At 47.5% G+C, this 19945-nt stretch overlaps 2 protein-coding genes across 6 annotated transcripts in view; one reads left to right on the forward strand and one right to left on the reverse strand.

Annotated features, from left to right (window-relative positions):
• SPG21 (SPG21 abhydrolase domain containing, maspardin) overlaps nt 1–3613 on the reverse strand; it is an 80300-nt gene extending 76687 nt beyond the window's left edge. Inside the window, exon 1 of one of the 4 annotated variants that reach the window (XM_073568845.1) lies at nt 3464–3613. The gene's annotated coding sequence lies outside the window, so the exon portion shown is untranslated. Of the gene's footprint in view, nt 1–3251; nt 3391–3463 lie in introns of those variants that run through there. The other 3 variants (XM_073568846.1, XM_073568842.1, XM_073568843.1) reach the window with 3 other exon arrangements.
• A 69-nt stretch (nt 3614–3682) lies between these two features.
• CLPX (caseinolytic mitochondrial matrix peptidase chaperone subunit X) overlaps nt 3683–19945 on the forward strand; it is a 45031-nt gene continuing 28768 nt past the window's right edge. Inside the window, exon 1 of one of the 2 annotated variants that reach the window (XM_073568841.1) lies at nt 3683–4001. In XM_073568841.1, the coding sequence (XP_073424942.1) occupies nt 3944–4001 (58 nt within the window). In that variant the 5' untranslated portion in view covers nt 3683–3943. The remainder of the gene's footprint in view (nt 4002–19945) is intronic. The other variant, XM_073568840.1, reaches the window with a different exon arrangement.

Consider the following 19945-nt stretch of genomic DNA (forward strand, 5'->3'; position numbering starts at 1 on the left):
AATTGTGTCTGCCTGCATTTGCAGTAGAGTTCTATAGCAGAAAGAACGGTTCCGTTCACTGTGCGTTCACCATACCGTACCCAAAAACGTGGTAGTCTGCGTTGGAAAATGCGTCACAAAATAACGGACCATTGCAAATGCATGCCGATTTTGACATGCGTTAGGATCCGTTACACTAATGGAAGTCTATGGGTGCGTTAACATGTCCGTGACATTGCGTTAGTGCTGCTTACAAACAGATCCGTTAAACGGATTGCCCTAACGCAATGTGAACCTACCCTAATTAGGATTCTGAGAAAGGTCATGAATCATGCCAGAACTACACAGGAAGACCTGCTCAATGACCTGAAGAGAGCTGGGACCGCAGTCTCAAACATTACCATTAGTAACACACTACACCTTCATGGATTAAAAATCTGCTGGGCACGCAAGGTCCCCCTGCTCACGCCAGCACATCACAAGCACTCAAGAAGTTTGCCAATGACCATTTAGATGATCCAGAGGATGCAAACGAGAAGGTCACGTGGTCAGATGAGAACAAGAGAGCTTTTTTGTATCAACTCCACTCACCTTGTTTGGAGGAAGTAGAAGGATGAGTACAACCACAAGAATATCATCCCAACCATGACGCATGGTGGGGGAAACATCATACTTTGTGGGTGCATTTCTGCAAAGAGGACAGGATGAATGCACCGTTCTAAAGGGAGGATTGATGGGGTCATGTATTGCAAGATTTTGTCCAACAACAGTCTTTCCTCAGTAAGTGCACTGAAGATGGGTCATGGCTGGGTCTTCCAGCATGACAATGACCCAAAACATACAGCCAGGGCAACAAAGGAATGACTCCATAAGAAGCCGGGTCCTGGAGTGGCCTAGCCAGTCTCCAGATGTGAAACCCAACAGAAAATCTTTGGAGGGAGCTGAAACTCAATGTTGCCCAGCGACAGCCCCGAAACCAGAAAGATCAGGAGATCTATATGGAGAAGTGAGCCAAAATCCCTGCTGCAGTGTGTGCAAACCTGGTCAAGTACTGGCCCCAGCATTGTTCAACATTTTTATAAACGATGTAGATAAGAGAACTGAAGGTAAACTAATCAAATTTGCAGACAATGCAAAGCTAGAAGGGATAACTAAAGGCCCCGTCTCACATAACGAGATTATCGAAATTGCTGAAACGTCACAGGTTTTGTGACGCAACAGCGACCTCGCCATCGATCTCGCTACGTGTGACACATAGCGGCGACCGGCCCCCCGCTGGATATTGCTGATCGTGCTCGAATGTCCTAGGCCATTTTTTGATTGTTGGAGTCCCGCTGGCCAGCGCGCATCGCTGTGTTTGATGCCGACAAGCGACCTCGTTGGCGACTCAGAACTCAGGCGCGAGTCGTCAGACTCGCTGCTATGTGACAAGGTCCCAACGACCGCCAAGGTGGAAAGGTGGGTGGAAAAATGTAAGATTCTACATCTGGGCAAGAAAACAAAAATTACATCTACAGAATGGGAGGAATAGAACTAATGTTTAGCTTGCAAAAAATAAGGCTAAAAGGAAACTTAATAGTGGTTTACAAATATCTGAAGGGCTGTCAGTGTAGAGGGATCATAGTTATGCTCATTTGCACATGGAAACACAAAGCAATGGAATGAAACCGAAAGGGAGAAGATACAGATTACATATTAGAAAAAAACTTTTTGACAGTGAGGGTGATCAATGAGTGGAACAGGCTGCCACCAGAGGTGGTTATTTCTCAATCAATGGAAGTCTTCAGAGGCTGGACAGACATCTGTCTGTGATGGTTTAGTGAATCCTGCATTGAGCAGGGGGTTGGACATGATGACCCAGGAGGTCCCTTCCAACTTTAACATTCTATGATTGTATAAGCAACAGCATGCGTGAAAAAAAAAAAAAACTTGTGCAGTCTGTGATCTATTAGTATACCCATGAGTCCACAGAGTAAGGGTCTGTGCACACGTTGCAGATTCTGCTGCGTTGTACAGTACCATAATAATCAACGAAAAATGATGTGCACATGCTGCGGATTTAAATCCGCAGCATTTCAATTCTTTTGTGCGGATCCGCAGCGTTTTGAAACCTGCTCCATTATAGGAATCCGCAGGTGTCAAAACGCAGGGGTAATCCGCAGGTCAATTTACCTGCGGATTTAGCCAAATTCGCACTGTGTGCACATACCCTAATGCAACAGCAAAAAGGGCAAACAGTTCTGGAACGGCCCAGCACATTCCCCTGCAGCACGGAACCCAGCGCACATACCCCTGTGGCGCCCCTTGTAGCCAGCACACACCCCTACAGCACAGCGCCCCCTCGTACCCAGCACATATACCCCTGCAGCTCGGTGCCCCTTGTAGCCAGCATACACCCCTGCAGCACCCCACGTACTCAGCACACACCCCTGCAGCGTGGCGTCCCTTATACCCAGCACACACCCCTGCAGCGTGGCGTCCCTTATACCCAGCACACACCCCTGCAGCGTGGCGTCCCTTATACCCAGCACACACCCCTGCAGCGTGGCGTCCCTTATACCCAGCACACACCCCTGCAGCACCCCCACGTACTCAGCACACACCCCTGCAGTGTGGCATCCCTTATACCCAGCACACTCCTGCAGCACCCCCTTGTACTCAGCACATACCCTGGAGTGTGGCACCCTCTCATACACCTGTAGTGTGGCACCCCCTCATACTCAGCACACACCCCTGCAGCGCAGCAGCCCTCATATTCAGCACACACCCCTGCAGCGCAGCACACCCTCATGGTCAGCACACACCCCTGCAGCGCGGCATCCCTTATACCCAGCACACACCCCTGCAGCACCCCCACGTACTCGGCGCACACCCCTGCAGCGCGGCACCCCCTCATACTCGGCGCACACCCCTGCAGCGCGGCACCCCCTCATACTCGGCGCACACCCCTGCAGCGCGGCACCCCCTCATACTCGGCGCACACCCCTGCAGCGCGGCACCCCCTCATACTCGGCGCACACCCCTGCAGCGCGGCACCCCCTCATACTCGGCGCACACCCCTGCAGCGCGGCACCCCCTCATACTCGGCGCACACCCCTGCAGCGCGGCACCCCCTCATACTCGGCGCACACCCCTGCAGCGCGGCACCCCCTCATACTCGGCGCACACCCCTGCAGCGCGGCACCCCCTCACACTCGGCACACACCCCTGCAGTGTGGCGTCCCTTATACGTAGCTTACACCCCTGCGGCGCCCCCTGTGTACAGCACATACCCCGGCCCGCTGCACCGCTCTCCCCGGCACCACACGCCGCTCCACTACTCCCGTTTCCGGGTTGTCAGTGTCACAGACCGTTGTCCACGTGACTCGTCACATGCCTCGCTGCGGTTGTTTATCACGAGTCTCATACCCCGTGACGTCAAGTTGTGAAGACAATAGCTTGTTATTATTGCACCATATAGGGGCTGGGGAGAAGCGCGCGATACCTCACACCACGGGCAGGAGAAATATTCCGCTGATACAGTTTGGTGATGGCGGAGTGCGAACGACCTGTTGCTCGCCTCTCAGGCTGTGAACTACACATCCCGGCATGCTTTGCAGCTAATACAGACACACGTCCGAGCGTATCTCCGCTCATCTACGCCTTTTCTGTAAGAACGTCACTACTTGTCATTGACCGGAGTAAAGATGGCGGATGGTCACGCTCTTGTCGTGAACGCACGTTGATTGGCAGCTTCAGCGTAATGACGTCGAATAACGCGAACTGCACGTCCGGCACCTTTTCTAAGCTCTGTTTGTGATTGGTTGGGTCGTTGAACCCTGCTGACGACATAGCAGGCTGCTGCCGGGCCCGGGTCACCGCTGGGCTGCGGCGTCACTCTACGGTCTCTACCACCGTGTACCGGCCCGGGATAGCCAGTGTTATACTTCCTGCACCGAGACCTGTCCTCCTGTCACCGGGCACCATGTCCGGCCACAGCTGTTCCTGCGCTGCGAGGATCATCAGCAGCTCCCTGCACAGAGGTGAGAGGGGCCCTGGGGGGACTCGTGTGTGACTGCCGAGCCTTGTGGAGACCCCCTCTCCTGCTGCCAGACCTCCCCGAGCTGTCAGTGACCAGCAACCCTCCAGTGTGTCTGCAGCTGTAACCGCAGCTCCAGGACCAGCAGTGTGCAGAGAACATGACTGAAGGTCCACCCTGTGGGAAGTGTGTCCCTCTCACCCTATGGATCCCCCTCACTCTGCGGACCACCCTGTGGGAAGTGTGTCCCTCTCACCCTATGGATCCCCCTCACTCTGCGGACCACCCTGTGGGAAGCGCGTCCCTCTCACCCTATGGATCCCCCTCACTCTGCGGACCACCCTGTGGGAAGTGTGTCCCTCTCACCCTATGGATCCCCCTCACTCTGCGGACCACCCTGTGGGAAGTGTGTCCCTCTCACCCTATGGATCCCCCTCACTCTGCGGACCACCCTGTGGGAAGTGTGTCCCTCTCACCCTATGGATCCCCCTCACTCTGGGGACCACCCTGTGGGAAGCGTGTCCCTCTCACCCTATGGATCCTCCTCTGCGGACCACCCTGTGGGAAGCGCGTCCCTCTCACCCTATGGATCCTCCTCTGCGGACCACCCTGTGGGAAGCGTGTCCCTCTCACCCTATGGATCCCCCTCACTCTGCGGACCACCCTGTGGGAAGCGTGTCCCTCTCACCCTATGGATCCCCCTCACTCTGCGGACCACCCTGTGGGAAGCGTGTCCCTCTCACCCTATGGATCCCCCTCACTCTGCGGACCACCCTGTGGGAAGCGTGTCCCTCTCACCCTATGGATCCCCCTCACTCTGCGGACCACCCTGTGGGAAGCGTGTCCCTCTCACCCTATGGATCCCCCTCCCCGTGGGCACCCTGCATCCCGTCACCCTGTGTCCCATGGGCACCCTGCGCCCCCTTAACCATGGACACCTTGTGTCCCATCACCCTGCTTCCGCCCTCTGTGGGCACCCTGCTTCCGCCCTCTGTGGGCACCCTGCTTCCGCCCTCTGTGGGCACCCTGCTTCCGCCCTCTGTGGGCACCCTGCGTCCGCCCTCTGTGGGCACCCTGCGTCCGCCCTCTGTGGGCACCCTGCGTCCGCCCTCTGTGGGCACCCTGCTTCCGCCCTCTGTGGGCACCCTGCGTCCGCCCTCTGTGGGCACCCTGCGTCCGCCCTCTGTGGGCACCCTGCGTCCGCCCTCTGTGGGCACCCTGCGTCCGCCCTCTGTGGGCACCCTGCGTCCGCCCTCTGTGGGCACCCTGCGTCCGCCCTCTGTGGGCACCCTGCGTCCGCCCTCTGTGGGCACCCTGCGTCCCGTCACCCTGCTTCCGCCCTCTGTGGGCACCCTGTGTCCCGTCACCCTGCTTCCGCCCTCTGTGGGCACCCTGTGTCCCCTCACTCTGCGGACCACGGACACCCTCCTCCCTCCCAGGGGCAACCTATGTCCCATCACCCTGTGAACCCCCCTCCGCCCCCCCCCCCCCCCGTGGGTAGCCTGTGTCCCGTCATCCTGCGAACCCCCCTGTGGGCAGCCTGTGCCCCAACCCCCCCCTCCCCCTGGACCCACCTGTGGGCAGCCTGCGTCCCGATCACTGAGACCCACACCAATTGCCAAAATGGGAAATTTTTATTCCAGATGAAGAACACTTATTCCCATTATCAAATAGAGTGGCAGCTTGGATGCCCAATCACACCACCATTCATTCTCTATGGGGCTGCTGGAGAAAGCAATGTGCAATGCACAGTAGTCCCATAGGGGGTGAAACTAGTGGCAGTCACCTAGGCACACTGCTGCCACATTCCAAGGGTGCTGAGAATTCCCCATTCTGCAGATTGTTGCAGGTCCCAGTGGTCGGACCCCCACTCATCAACATGTTATCACCTATCCTGTGGCTTTGTTCTATTCAATCCTGTCACTTTTCATCTGTTATATAAAGCTCAAGTGTGTGTATGTATGTGTGTATGTCCGGGATAGGCATCTGCACCGTCGCAGCTACAGCCACAAAATTTGGCACAGTCACACGTCTGGACCCCGAGAGCGTCCTAAGCTATGTTGTGTAAAATGAAGATGATTGACCTCATGGAGATCAACATCCAACACTGCGGAGACACCATCACGTGTTTCTCAACGCAGTGATTCTAGAGCAATGCCCCCACCCTTATGGGAAATATTCAAAATATGCAAAACAGAAGCCGCGGAGACACCATCACATGTTTCTCAACGCAAGCAATGACCAGCCAGGTCTTTCCCCGGAAAGGAACAACCATGGGAAGGGCAGTCTCCATTGAAGGAAACCACCTATGCCAAAACATGGTATCCATTCCCAGACAGCTGTTTCGGGGTATTTGCCCCTCATCAGTGTGGAGTAGGAAACTGGCTAGTAGGAGCAATGCCTAGTAGAAGACTGTGTAAAATGAGGATGATTGACCTCATGGAGGTGTGTGTGTGTGTGTGTCCGGGATTGGCATCCGCACCGTCGCAGCTACAGCCACAAAATTTGGCACAGTCACACGTCTGGACCCCGAGAGCATCCTAGGCTATGTTATGAGGCGAAATTTTAACCTCGTGCGTTCCAATTCACCAAACAATTTTGCCCCTATCTACATACTGGGGAAAAAGTGTGTATCAAGCCCCGCCTCTCATTATGATGTCACAATGGTTGCCATGGCGACGCTGATGTCGTCATAGGTTGCAAGTCCCGACGCTCATTATGATGTCATAATGGTTGACTATGGGATGGAGGATATGGGCACGGGACTATGGGATGGAGGATATGTATGATGGGTACATGGGCACGAGACTATGGGATGGAGGATATGTATGATGGGTATATGAGCACGGGACTATGGGATGGAGAATATGTATGATGGGTATATGGGCACGGGACTATGGGATGGAGGATGTGTGATGGGTATATGGGCACGGGACTATGGATATAGGATATGTATGATGGGTATATGGGCATGGGACTATGGGATCGTGGATATGTATGACGGGTATATGGGCACGGGACTATGGGATCGTGGATATGTATGATGGGTATATGGACACGGGACTATGGGATGGAGGATAATTATAATTTGCTATAACTAACCACAGTTAGTTACTATGCCCGGGCAGCGCCGAGCTCTTCAGCTAGTATGCCATAAAATAGACTTTTCTTCAACAGGACAATTCCTTGTGCCCACTAATAATTGTTGCTTGCCCCAGCAGTGATGTGGGCACTGATTGGCATCACCAATGTAACTATGTGTAAAAGCCGCCCCTTTATCTAGGAAATGTCAGGACCCTTGCCAGGAACTTAAAGCGTTTGTGTTTTGAGTATTTTTAAGTTTATGCTGCTTTATGCAGCAGGCTTTTTTTATAAGCACCACTCTTGCAATCATATAGATTCTGAAGGAAGCTGAATAAGTTTCCTATTGATTTTCATGGGAAACAGGCCTGTATAGTGCACATTGTCTGGTTTTGTTTTTTTTTTCCTTCAATGAAAAAATGCAAAAAAATCAATTACCACTTTGTAAGGGGAAAAAAAAAAGCCCTTAACAGGACAATATTTAAAATGTTTCCAATCTGGTTGCAGCATAAACACACAGAAAAATGCTGTGAAAAAAATTCAACATGTTAAACAGTGTAGGCTAGTGTGCCAGGCTATTGCATATTAAAGAATACCCAAGGCTCCTTTGAGAACAATGCCAGATAGAGATGTGAGGAGTACAGAGATAATGGGCTGATTGCTGTCTGGCCAAGGTCACTGCTTGTCTGTGTTTTGCTTTTGGACAATAATATATGGCAGATCCCTGACCACTGTCCAAGGACTGGTAGCCAGTTCTGTTTGAAGTTAGTCATGGCACTTGTCACTTTTCCTTTTTGTTAGACCTGTTTGTTATGTAAACTACTAGAATGACTAAATAATATGAAATGGCATCTGTACAGCACAGACTTCACCTGCTCTGATGTCACTAATGGGACACCGCAACAACATACTTAGAATTTGCCTTTACCGTGCTGTCTGGTCACATAGCTCCTCTTATCTGACTCGTGCAAGATGGATGAGGGTTATGAGCTAGGGGTGGGCGGACCCCTGAATGTTCGGGTTTGGCCGAACAGTTAAAAAAAAAAAAAATTGGTAATAAATTCTGGTATGAGAACAGTACGCGGACCCCATACACTTAGAATGGAGTCCCAAACGTCCAGTGTTTGCCACTGTCATGTGCATGCAAACACTGCTTCTGATCAGCGGTAATATCACAACCGCCCGTCAGAGAGATGCGGTTCCCACACCGTCATTGACCGCGTGAGCCCACAGCTGTGATCAGAGGTAAAAAGTTTAACTCTGATCACTGGTGTCACCTAATGGGACTACTACTCCCAAAAGCCAATGCCTGCTGCCGCTAATAAGTGAGAACAGGGGGAGACTGATGGGAATATTCAACAGCCTGTGCTTTAAATAAATAATAATAAAAAAAAGGCATGGTTTCCCTTGTATTTTTAATAACAAGCCTGGCAAAACTGACAGCTGCGGGCTGCAACTCTCAGCTGCCAGCGTTAGCAAGGTTGGTTATCAAGAATACAGGGGTCCCCTCGCTTTTTTTTTTTTTTTTTCTTTTAATTATTTGAATAATTAATTTGGAAAAAAAAAAAAGGCGTTGAGTCCCTCACATTTTTGACAACCAGCCAAGCTAATGTAGACAACTGGGGGCTGGTAATCTCAGGTTGGTATGGAGCCCTGGATATTCTCAATTCCCCCCCCCCCCCCACCAAGGCCTAGATATACAAGCCCACAGCCGCCCCAGAAAAGGCACATCTATTAGATGCGCCAATTCTGGCGCTTTTCCCATCTCTTCCCACTTTCCCTATGCTGGTGGCAAGTGGGGTTCATATTTGTGGGGTTGATGTCATCTTTGTATTGTCTGCTGACATCAAGCCCACGGCTTGGTAATGGAGAGGCGTCTATAATACACCTATCCATTATTAATCCTATAGTTATATGGTAAATAAGGACACAGCCAGAATAAAATCTTTTATTTGAAATAAAAACAAAACTTAGTTTTCCTTTTATTTAAAAATAAGTTATACTCGCCTAACTGAATCCCTCGTCTCTTGTAATAAAACAACAATATCCCTCAACTGTATGTCATTCTGTCCCACGCCGTAATCTATGTCTGAGATTTACTAGTTTTCAATATGGACGGTGCCAAGATGTGACCGTCCAGGCTGAGAACCACTAATGAATGAGCTGCTGCAATTGCAGCATCAGTGAGCAGCGGTGACGTCATTGAGGTTACCTCCGGTCACTGAGACTGCGTTCCTATCTGGGCCAATGAATTGCGATGAACTACGTCTGGTAAGATCACTGTGCTAGCACAGTGAGAAAAAGTCTTGCGGTGCAGAGGTCAGTTCACCAGGAGAATTTCACTTTGGTGAACTCGCCTCTGCACTCTGAGACTTTCTCACTGTGCAAGCGGTGATCTCACTGAGGTCACCGCAGTTCATTGGCCCAGCTGGGAAGATTTGTTCCCGTCATGGCTTGCATTTAGACGTATGTGCCGACGAGGCCATAGACACTAATGGTGCCGATAGTGTGCTCTGATGTGCATAGTTTCTGAGCGTGTGCGCCTATTGATATAGTGACTGTTACCTAGCTGTTGGTGATCGTAACTATGGAGACAAAGAGACACATGAGGAAAGAGACATAGCAAATTAGGAAAACTATACTAAATTTCTAATTGGAGGTATTTGCTAATACTATTATTACACCTGCTACACATCAGGATAGGATCTGGGTGATGGGAATACCCCTTTAAACTAAGATGTGTCCTGTATTTGGCTCCACAGGTGTCTGTAATTGATCATCCTGCTTAGTCAAATGGGGAACAAGTAGTCCTTGTGCTGTTTGGTATCATGGTATGTGTGAAAGGGATCAGAGGGCACATCTAAATAAATTCGGGATCTCCTATAGCATGAAGAGGACAATATATGCAAAATAATAGAGAGAGAGCATGCTGTACAAAACAGGATCACCAGAAAAATATTTAAATCAATTCTTTATCACTGCAGGCTACAAAAGGTAATTATAAAATCAATTAAAAAGTCAAAAAATGACTGTACACACAATCACCCAAAATAGGGTGACAAGCCAAGTCAGTGTATCAATGCTATAACCTCAATATCATATAGATTGGATCCAAGTTTGAAAATAACATTAATTACAGAACAATAAGATGTATGTATACAAGCTGTAAAAAATCACCCAGTATTAGCACCATCAAGTAGTTGATAAACATGTGCCCTAGCACATCAATAACATGCACTAGTCACATATTGAGAAGATATGCAATAGTGCATCACAAGTGATAGCCAAGTGACAATGACTTAACCTAACATACACACTGTATGCATGCTAGAATACAACATGTGCGATCAAATGGCAAATTACAACGCCCCATAAATAAAGTAGTGATAGTGCTGTGAGAAACCTCCAATATAGGAAGGGGGCTAGTACATGCGTGCATGGAGCTATGATGCCAATGGTGTTAGTCAATAAAGATGCATGGTGGCCTGGATCCAGGTAAAAGTCAAAGTAAATGACAGGGCAGAATGCCCAACGCGTGTAGTCAGCCAAGCGTGGCTTTCTCAGTGGCCTGTAAGTAAGGGTGTGTAGCACGCATTTTATATACATGTGAGGATCAGCTGTTTGGACTTACCAGAGGAGTAATGCAGAGTGTGTTTCATCTCCGCCCGGTTGAAAACAGCCGATTTCTCTTTTTGCCGTCTGCGCATGAGTCTATACACACGCTGGCCGCACTCTGCATTCCTCCACCGGTAAGTCCAAACAGCTGATCCTAACATTCATCTTATTATTCTCTAATGTTATTTTCAGACCTGGATCCAATCTATACGACACTGAGGTAATAATAACACTGATACGCTGTTTGACAGGGCTTGTCACCCTGTGTTTGTTACTTTTGTAGCTTGCATTAAAAAAGAATTTAATTTTTTTTTTTTTTCTGGTGATCCCGTTTTCTATAGCATGCTGTTTCTCTATAACTTTGCATGTTTGGTATCATGGTGTGGACCACACTGAACATCGATCGTGATGTTGCACATATTCTTCAGAAGGTCTATGTGTAGCCAACCTCCCATTACCTGGCCGCAAGAGGAAAATTGAAGAGACGGATAATACAAATGGCAACCAAAGCTCTAAGAACAACTTCCAAAGAGGTTAGAGGAGAACTCCTCCAAAGTCAAGGTACCTCAGTATCACACACCATCCATTGTTGTCTTGGTGGACTTCAGCGAAAACGACTGAGGAAGCCACTGTTGAAAGCAAATCCTTAACATAAGTGACTGGCATTTGCCAAAATGCAAAGTGACAAAGCTTCTGGGAGCATGGACATATGAAACACAACTGTAGCTTTTTGGCAAGTCACATCAGCTTTATATTAACAGATGCAAAAATGATGTTTTCAAAGAAAACATTGTACCCACTGTGACACATGGAGGAGGCTTGGTCATATTTTGTGGCTGCTTTGCTGCATCTTGCACCAAGGGGTCTTGAATCTGTGCAAAATGTGCTGCCCAGTGTCAGAAAGCTTGATCTGAGCCGCAGCTCATGGGTTCTCCAACAGGATAAAGGTCCAAGACTCACAGCTAAAAACATCCAATGATGGCTATGGGTACCGTTACACTTAGCAATACACCAGCGATCCCGACAACGATATGGATCGCTGGTGCATCGCTAAGCGGTCGCTAGTGAGCTGCCACACAGGCAGATCTCACCAGCGACATTGCAGGGGTCGCTACTTACCTGTCAGATGCGGCGATCCTGATGTCCTCCCGCCCGCGTCCACGCGTCGCTCGTCGGCGCCACAGGGAGCCCAGCAGGAAGTGGCCGACGAGGAATGGTCCAGGGAGTTCACGCGCGACCAACGATGAGTAGTGTGGGAGCGGGTCGGAGGTAAGTATCACATGCAGCGATATCGCTAGCAATATCGCTGCAACGTCACAATCGGTGACTTTACAGCGATATTGCTAGCGATATCGCAGTGTGTAACGGGGCTTAAGAGACAAGCATCGGACTCTTCTGAAGTGGCTTCTATGAGCCCTGATCTAAATCTCATCCAACATATGTGGAAGGTGCTGAAACCTGCAGTCTGGAGAAGGTGCCTTCACATCTGAGACACAAGGAGCAATCTGCTCATAAGGGGGCCAAAATACCTGTAGACAGGTGCAGAGGTCTCATTGAGAGTTGCATAAATTTGATTGTGTGTAGTGATTGCCTCAAAATGTTGTGCTGGAAAATGTTCAGTTAAGAATCCCATCATTTTTGACTAGGCTATTTTCATTAGTGTTTTTTTTTTCTTTTTTTCTTTTTAACATCTTTGTCTAAGCGTCTATCACAAATTCCATCATATTTATGGAAAATGACCGCAAAAATCATTGGGATACGTCAGGCATTCGGTTACCGTCATGTAAACGATCTTGCCTGTATTTGCTCATTTTAATTGTTTTGCCTTGTGCCAAAAAAGATGACACAGATGTGAGCATAGCAAACACCCACCTGAGTCTCGACCCGTTCTTGCACCCAGGGGTATAGCGATACATAGAACATCTAGTAGAAGCCAGGTAGTGAAGGCTTGTTTGGTTCCCACACATAGCACGGGCCCGGATGGATCCGATGTCGCCAGAACTGCTCCCTAGGACGACCAAAAGTGAGAGACCTTGGAGCCTGCTGGTAGCCCATGCCCCCTTGCAGCACACCCATGATCTGACATTACCTGGTAATTGACAAACAGGTGCTTCTCACTAAATTAGAATATCCTCAAAAAGTTAATTTAAGTTCTTCAATACAAAAAGTGCAACTCATATATTATACAGTCATTACAAGCAGAGTGACATTTTTCAAGTGTTTATTTCTGTTAATGTTGATGATCATGGCTTACAGCCAATGAAAACCCAAAAGTCATTTTCTCAGTAAATGGGAATTTACTTTATAGCACCAGCTTGAAAAATGATTTTAAAATCTGAAATGTTGGCCGACTGAAATGTATGTTCAGTAAATGCACTCAATACTTGGTCGGGGCTCGTTTTGCATCAATTACTGCATCAATGCGGTGTGGCATGGAGGCGATCAGCCTGTGGCACTGCTGAGGGGTTATGGAAGCCCAGGTTGCATGGATAGCAGCCTTCAGCTCGTCTGCATTGTTGGATCTGGTGTCTCTCATCTTCCTCTTGACCATACCTGGGGTTAACGTCAGGTGAGTTTGCTGGCCAATCAAGCACAGTGATACTGTTGTCTTTAAACCAGGTATTGGTACTTTTGGCAATGTGGACAGGTGCCAAGTCCTGCTGGAGTATGCAATTTCCATCTCCAAAAGGCTTGTCAGCAGAGGCAAGCATGAAGTGCTGTATAAATTTTCTGGTAGACAGCTTGATAAAACACAGTGGACCTACAGCAGCGGATGACATGGCTCCTCAAACCATCACTGATTGTGGAAACCTCACACTAGACCTCAAGCAGCTTGGATTTTGTGCCTCTCCACTCTTCCTCCGGACACTGGGAGGAACCTTGATTTCCAAATGCAAAATTTTACTTTCGTCTGAAAACATCTTGGACCACTGAGCAACAGTCCACCTACTAGTAGTCTTTTTTTTTTTTTTTTTTTTTTTCTGGGCCAGGTAGGATGCTTCTGGCGTTGTGTATTGGTCATGAGACAAGGAATGTGACACTTGTAGCCCATATCCTGGATACGTTTGTGTGTGGTGGCTCTTGAAGCAATAAATCCAGCAGCAGTCCGCTCCATGTGAATCTCCCCCAAATGTTTGAATGGCCTTTTCTTAATAATCCTTTCAAGGCTGTGGTTATCCCGGTTGCTTATGCACCTTTTTCTACCATACTTTTTCCTTCCACTCAACTTTCCATTCATATGCTTGGATACAGCTCTCTGTGAACAGCCAGCTTCTTTAGCAATGACCTTTTGTGGCTTACCCTCCTTGTGGAGTGTGTCAAAGACTGCCTTCTGGACATCTGTCAAGTCAGCAGTCTTCCCCATGATTGTGGAGCCTACTGAAACAGACTAATGCTTAAGAAGCCTTAGCAGGTTTTTTTTTTTTTTTTTTTTTTTTTTTTTTTTAATCTAACTTACTGAGATAATGACTTTTGGGTTTTCATTGGCTGTAAGCCATAATCGTCAACATAACAGAAATAAACACTTGAAATCACTGTAGTGACTCTGTATATTGAGTTTCACTTTTTGTATTGAAGAACTGAAATGAATGAATTTTTGATGATATTCTAATTTTGTGAGAAGCACCTGTATATTTTGCTTATTTCCTTAGTCCTATCAGTATTGTATTTGCATATCTGACCATTATATACCGTATTTTTCGGACTATAAGACGCACCGGACCATAAGACGCACCCCAATTTTCAGAAGGAAAATAGGGAAAAAAATAATAATGTGTCAAATGGGGTCCGTCTTACAGTCCGAATTCACCATACCTGGGAAGGGATCTGGCACAGGTGGAGGAGTGGTCCAGGCTCGTGCGGTGGCGGCTCTGTGCTGGGGCTGTGGCAGCTGGGCTGGGGCAGCAGGGCTGTGCTGGGGCAGGTTGGCTCTGTGGGGTGAGGGTGGCGGCTCTCTGTGCTCCGGTGCAGGGGCGGCAGCTCCGCCAGCATTTCCTCCAAGCCCGGAGGCCCCCGCACTTCCCTTGCTGGCCGCCGCCATGTTGCGGTGGCCTCCAGGAGCATGGACGCCGGAAAGATGGCCGCCGGTCCGGGGACGGCGCATGCGCAGGTTCAGATCTCGTCCCGAGATCTCAGGGGACGAGATTCAAATCTCGGCAACGCTGCCACCACCGCACTACAGAGCCCCGCGGCACCCGCACCAGCCTCAGAGGTAGGAACATTGCGACCATAAGACACACCCCCCACTTTACCCCAAAATTTTTGGGGAAAAAAGTGCGTTTTATGGTCTGAAAAATACGGTATGTATAAACCATTATGTATATAATGTATTGTCTAGTGTGCTCTTAAGGCGATTAAATTATATAATTTAACCTTTGGCTGCTCTTTTATCTCAATCTACGAATCCACACGTCCGCTTTTCGGATTAAAAGTACTGTCACACCTAGCGATGTGCCAGCGATCCCGACCAGCGAAATGACGCGGTCAGGATCGCTGGTACATCGCTAAGTGGTTGCTAGTGAGCTGCCACACAGGCAGATCTCACCAGCGACATCGCAGGGGTCGGCGGTCGCTACTTACCTGTCAGACGAGGCGATCCTGACGTCCTCCCGCACGCGTCGCTCGTCTCCACAGCAGGAAGCTGACGACGAGAAATAGTCCAGGACGTTCTCGTGCGATCAGCGATAACCAGCGGGGGCGCGGTCGGAGGTAAGTATCAGACATAGCGATATCGCTATAACGTCACAAAAGCCAGTGACATTATAGCGATATTGCTAGCGTTATCGCTTATTGGGACAGGCCCTTAACTTTCTATGCTACCGGGGCTGGTTTCTGGCCTGATATAAGCCCAGTCCACTAACGGGATTATCTCTAACAAGGAACTGTTTGCTGCCATCCTGTTAGAGCTGCCATCTGTTTCAATTTTGTTGGTGAACTGGGCCTCTCAGCCTGTCAGCGTTGTGAGCGAGTGTGCTGCCACATCCTCTCGCTCCCTGGAGGCGTGTGTCTGTCTGCGCCAAGCTGACCTTGTGTGTCCGTAGGGCAGTGGTCCCCAACCTTTCTAACCTTGAGAGCCACATCCAGCTCTTGACAGTGGATCGTGAGCCATGTTCAGCTTTGAGAGATGGTCACAAGCTACATCTGGCTCCCACACTCCCTCACATTAGTGGCAACCAAAGCCCCTATTATGGGTATGGACGATAAGAATGAACAGTCAACGGAGCGCTAGGAACACACGGACAAAAATTGGTTGTTCTTTAGCCCACAACGTGTTTCGACGGTAACCCAGTCTTCATCAGGTGGCAATTTATTATTACGAGACAGGAAGGAATGCTGTCATGTGACAGGCTATTCATGTGATTGTTGACAGCAATCAAAAATCAAATGATTAGCCTGTCAAATGACAGCATAAAAATACACAGGAATGCACAATAAGAAAGACAACAAGAAGAATAAAAATACATGGTAAAATACATAAAACGTAAGATTAAGAACAATTGTATTACAATAAAAATTTTATATGGCGAAAAAGGGGAGTAAAAAGGATAAAATGAATAAATTATCTCGTCACTTTCTCAGTAGTCAAATTCAAACCCTCAGGGGCCAATGTACCTAGCTTAGGTAAATATCCAAAAACTTTCCTGATTAATTAAGTTGCTGTAAAGATCAGCTACAGTATTTGGTATATAAGCAATAATTATTAACTTTAATGATTTTGGATCCTTCTGATGCGTAGTAAGGAAATGTTTGGACAAACTATGCAGTGGAAAACCATTTTGATTGTTTTGGCGGTGCTTATTTAGCCGCGCGTGCATGGTCTGTATGGTGCGGCCTACATATTGGAGCCCGCAACTGCATTCCAGTAAGTACACTACAAAAATTGATTAGCCGTTAACAAAATTATTCATTTTATAACTAATGCCCGTGGTGTTAGATCTAAATTCCTTTGCACCGTTAATAATAGATAAACGGCATAGGCACTTCGCAGTTAAACCAGGGGAAGAGTCTTGAGGAGATCATTTGCATATTCCCAGTGCCTTCTGGGATAAGTGAAGAGTCTCCGCGAGCTCAACGATCACTGGGTTTTGGCCGTTGCAGCTGAAAAGAGGAAATCTGCGTGCGAATTTTGGCTCATCTTTCATCGTTTTTAAGAAATCTCAAGATGGAAGAGGCCAGGAGCCATTTGGTGAGCTGCATTTCTTGCTACATGTTCACAGATTTACCAGTGGAAAAGCCAAACTTCACATGCCACAAATGCAAGCTTGTGACCCTGTTGGAGGAAAAGTTGCAAAATCTCGAAGAGAGGTTAGCTACATTGAAGATCATTAAGGAAGGTGAAGAGTTCTTAGACAGAGCAGAATTCTCTCTTCATGTTACAGAAAGAGAAGAAATTCGAAGTGCACCTGAAGAAACAGAGGAATGGAGACATGTGACCCAGAGAAGCAGGCGGATCGGGAGGCAGTCAGCACCCATACTGCTCAGAAACCAGTACCAGGCTCTCACGCAGGAAAACGATGAAGAAATATATCAGGATAAGACTTTGCCAACAAACAGCAACCTTGTACGCCTTCAGAGTCGTCCTGGATGGAGAAAGAAAAATGTTGTGAAGAAGAAACGGAGAGTGGTGGTCATGGGGGATTCCCTGTTGAGAGGAACAGAGGCCGCTATCTGCAGACCGGATATAACTTCAAGAGAAATGTGCTGTCTTCCAGGTGCAAAAATTAAAGATGTGTCTGACAGGATATCAGGACTCTTCAGACCTACAGATGACTACCCATTCCTGCTACTACATGTGGGGACAAATGACACCGCAAGAAACGACCTGGAAACCATCTGCAGAGACTTTGAAGACTTAGGCAAGAAAGTGAAAGAACTGGGAGCACAGGTGGTCTTCTCTTCCATCCTCCCAGTGGATGGCCATGGAACAAGGCGGTGGAATAAGATTCTGCAGGTGAACAACTGGCTACGTCGATGGTGCCGTCAGCAACGATTTGGATTTCTGGATCACGGAGTGAACTACTTATACGATGGACTACTTGCTAGAGATGGGGTGCACCTTACGAAGACTGGAAAGCAGGTATTTGGAAGTCGCCTTGCTACACTAGTAAGGAGAGCTTTAAACTAGAACAACGTGGGAAGGGAAGCAAAAGACCAGAAAAAGCCATACACCTGACAAATGCTATTGAGAACTTTGCTATTAGAAGTGGAAAGGAAGAACAAAGACGAAAGAATCTAATTAATAAAAATATTGGAGAAAGAGAAACCAATCACAAACTAAAATGTTTCTATACTAATGCACAAAGCATGGGCAACAAACAAGGAGAATTGGAACTACTAACACAGGAAAAGAAATATGATGTCATTGGAATCACTGAAACTTGGTGGGATAATACACATGATTGGAATACAAGACTAGAAGGATACAACTTATTTGCAAGAAACAGACTTGATAAACGAGGAGGAGGTGTTGCATTGTATGTTAGAAACGCGTATATCTGCACAGAGATTGAAGCTTCAGAGACTGGGAGTTCTGTGGAAACTGTTTGGGTAAGAATACAAGGACAGAACAATGGAAAGGACACCATTGTAGGCATTTACTACAGGCCGCCTGTGCAAACTGAAGATATGGATGAACTCTTTATGCATCAAATGGCCAAGTTCTCCAAAAAATATGACACAGTTGTCATGGGAGATTTCAACTATCCAGACATTTGTTGGGAATCTCTCTCAGGCAAAACAGGTCAAGGAAATTCTTATCCTCTCTTGCTGACAACTTTATCTTCCAAAAGGTAAGGGAGAAAACAAGGGGAACTGCTACCTTGGATCTAATTCTTATAAACAGGGAGGAAATGGTTGAGGAGGTAAAAGTGGCTGGGACCCTAGGAGGTAGCGACCATGCTATTTTAGAATTTTGGATAACTAGAGGCGGAAGACCTGTGAAGACTCAGACGTCAAGGTTAGATTTCAGAAAGGCAGATTTTAAGGGATTCAGAAAGAGAATTGGAGGGATCCAATGGCTGGATATCCTTAAAGACAAAAATGTCCAGGAAGGATGGGAAATCTTGAAAAATGAAATTCTCAAAGCACAGTTGTTAACAATTCCGAAAAGAGGGAAGAATAGGAAGCATTTAAGGAAACCAGGATGGATGAACACAGAACTTAAGCACATGCTAAAAAGGAAGAAAAAAATGTTTATAAAATGGAAAGAGGGAGGCATATCTAAAGAAGAATATAATGCTGTCTGCAGAACCTGCAGGGCACAAATCAGATTATCTAAAGCTGAAAATGAATTGAGGCTTGCAAGAGATGTCAAAAGCAATAATAAAGGATTTTGGGGATATGTCAAAAGTAAAAAAAGTCAAAGATGCTATAGGATTTTTACAGGATGAAAATGATGAAATGGTAAGACAGGATGTTGAGAAGGCTGAACTTTTAAATTCCTAATTTGCATCTGTTTTCTCTCAGAAAGGAAATGTAACATCAACTGTTATTCACTGTCCTATTAAGGGAATAGAAGAATCCAGGATATCTATAAACAGAAAGATAGTGAGGAAACACTTAGCTAACCTAAATGAATTCAAGTCTCCAGGTCCAGATGAATTACACCCCAGAGTACTGAAGGAGATAGCAGAAGAAATTTTTGAACCCCTCTCCATAATCTTTGAAAATTCTTGGAGAACAGGAGAAGTGCCAGAAGACTGGAGAAGAGCAAATGTTGTTCCGATCTTCAAAAAGGGGAAGAAGGTGGACCCAGGCAACTATAGGCCGGTGAGTCTGACTTCTATACCAGGAAAGATCTTTGAACAAATTATTAAACAACATGTATGTCAATACCTGGATAAGAATGAAGTGATTAAACAGAGTCATCATGGGTTTGTAACTAATAAGTCATGTCAGACTAATTTAATTTCCTTCTATGACGGTATTACTGATTGGGTGGATCAAGGAAATGCTGTAGATATAGTATATCTTGACTTCAGCAAAGCATTTGACAAAGTCTCTCATACAATCCTTATTGAAAAAATGACTAAGTATGGAATGGACAAGGCAACTGTTAGGTGGATTCATAACTGGCTTAGTGATCGGACCCAAAGAGTGGTCGTAAATGGCTGCACATCCAGTTGGAAGAATGTCTCAAGTGGGGTACCACAGGGCTCTGTCCTGGGCCCTGTATTGTTCAACATCTTTATCAACGATTTAGATGAAGGAATTGAGGGTAAACTGATTAAATTTGCTGATGACACAAAGCTAGGA

The sequence above is a fragment of the Dendrobates tinctorius genome, unplaced genomic scaffold (genome assembly GCF_039654945.1).
Source record: "Dendrobates tinctorius isolate UK_male_01 unplaced genomic scaffold, ASM3965494v1 ptg000022l, whole genome shotgun sequence".
Taxonomy (NCBI): domain Eukaryota; kingdom Metazoa; phylum Chordata; class Amphibia; order Anura; family Dendrobatidae; genus Dendrobates; species Dendrobates tinctorius.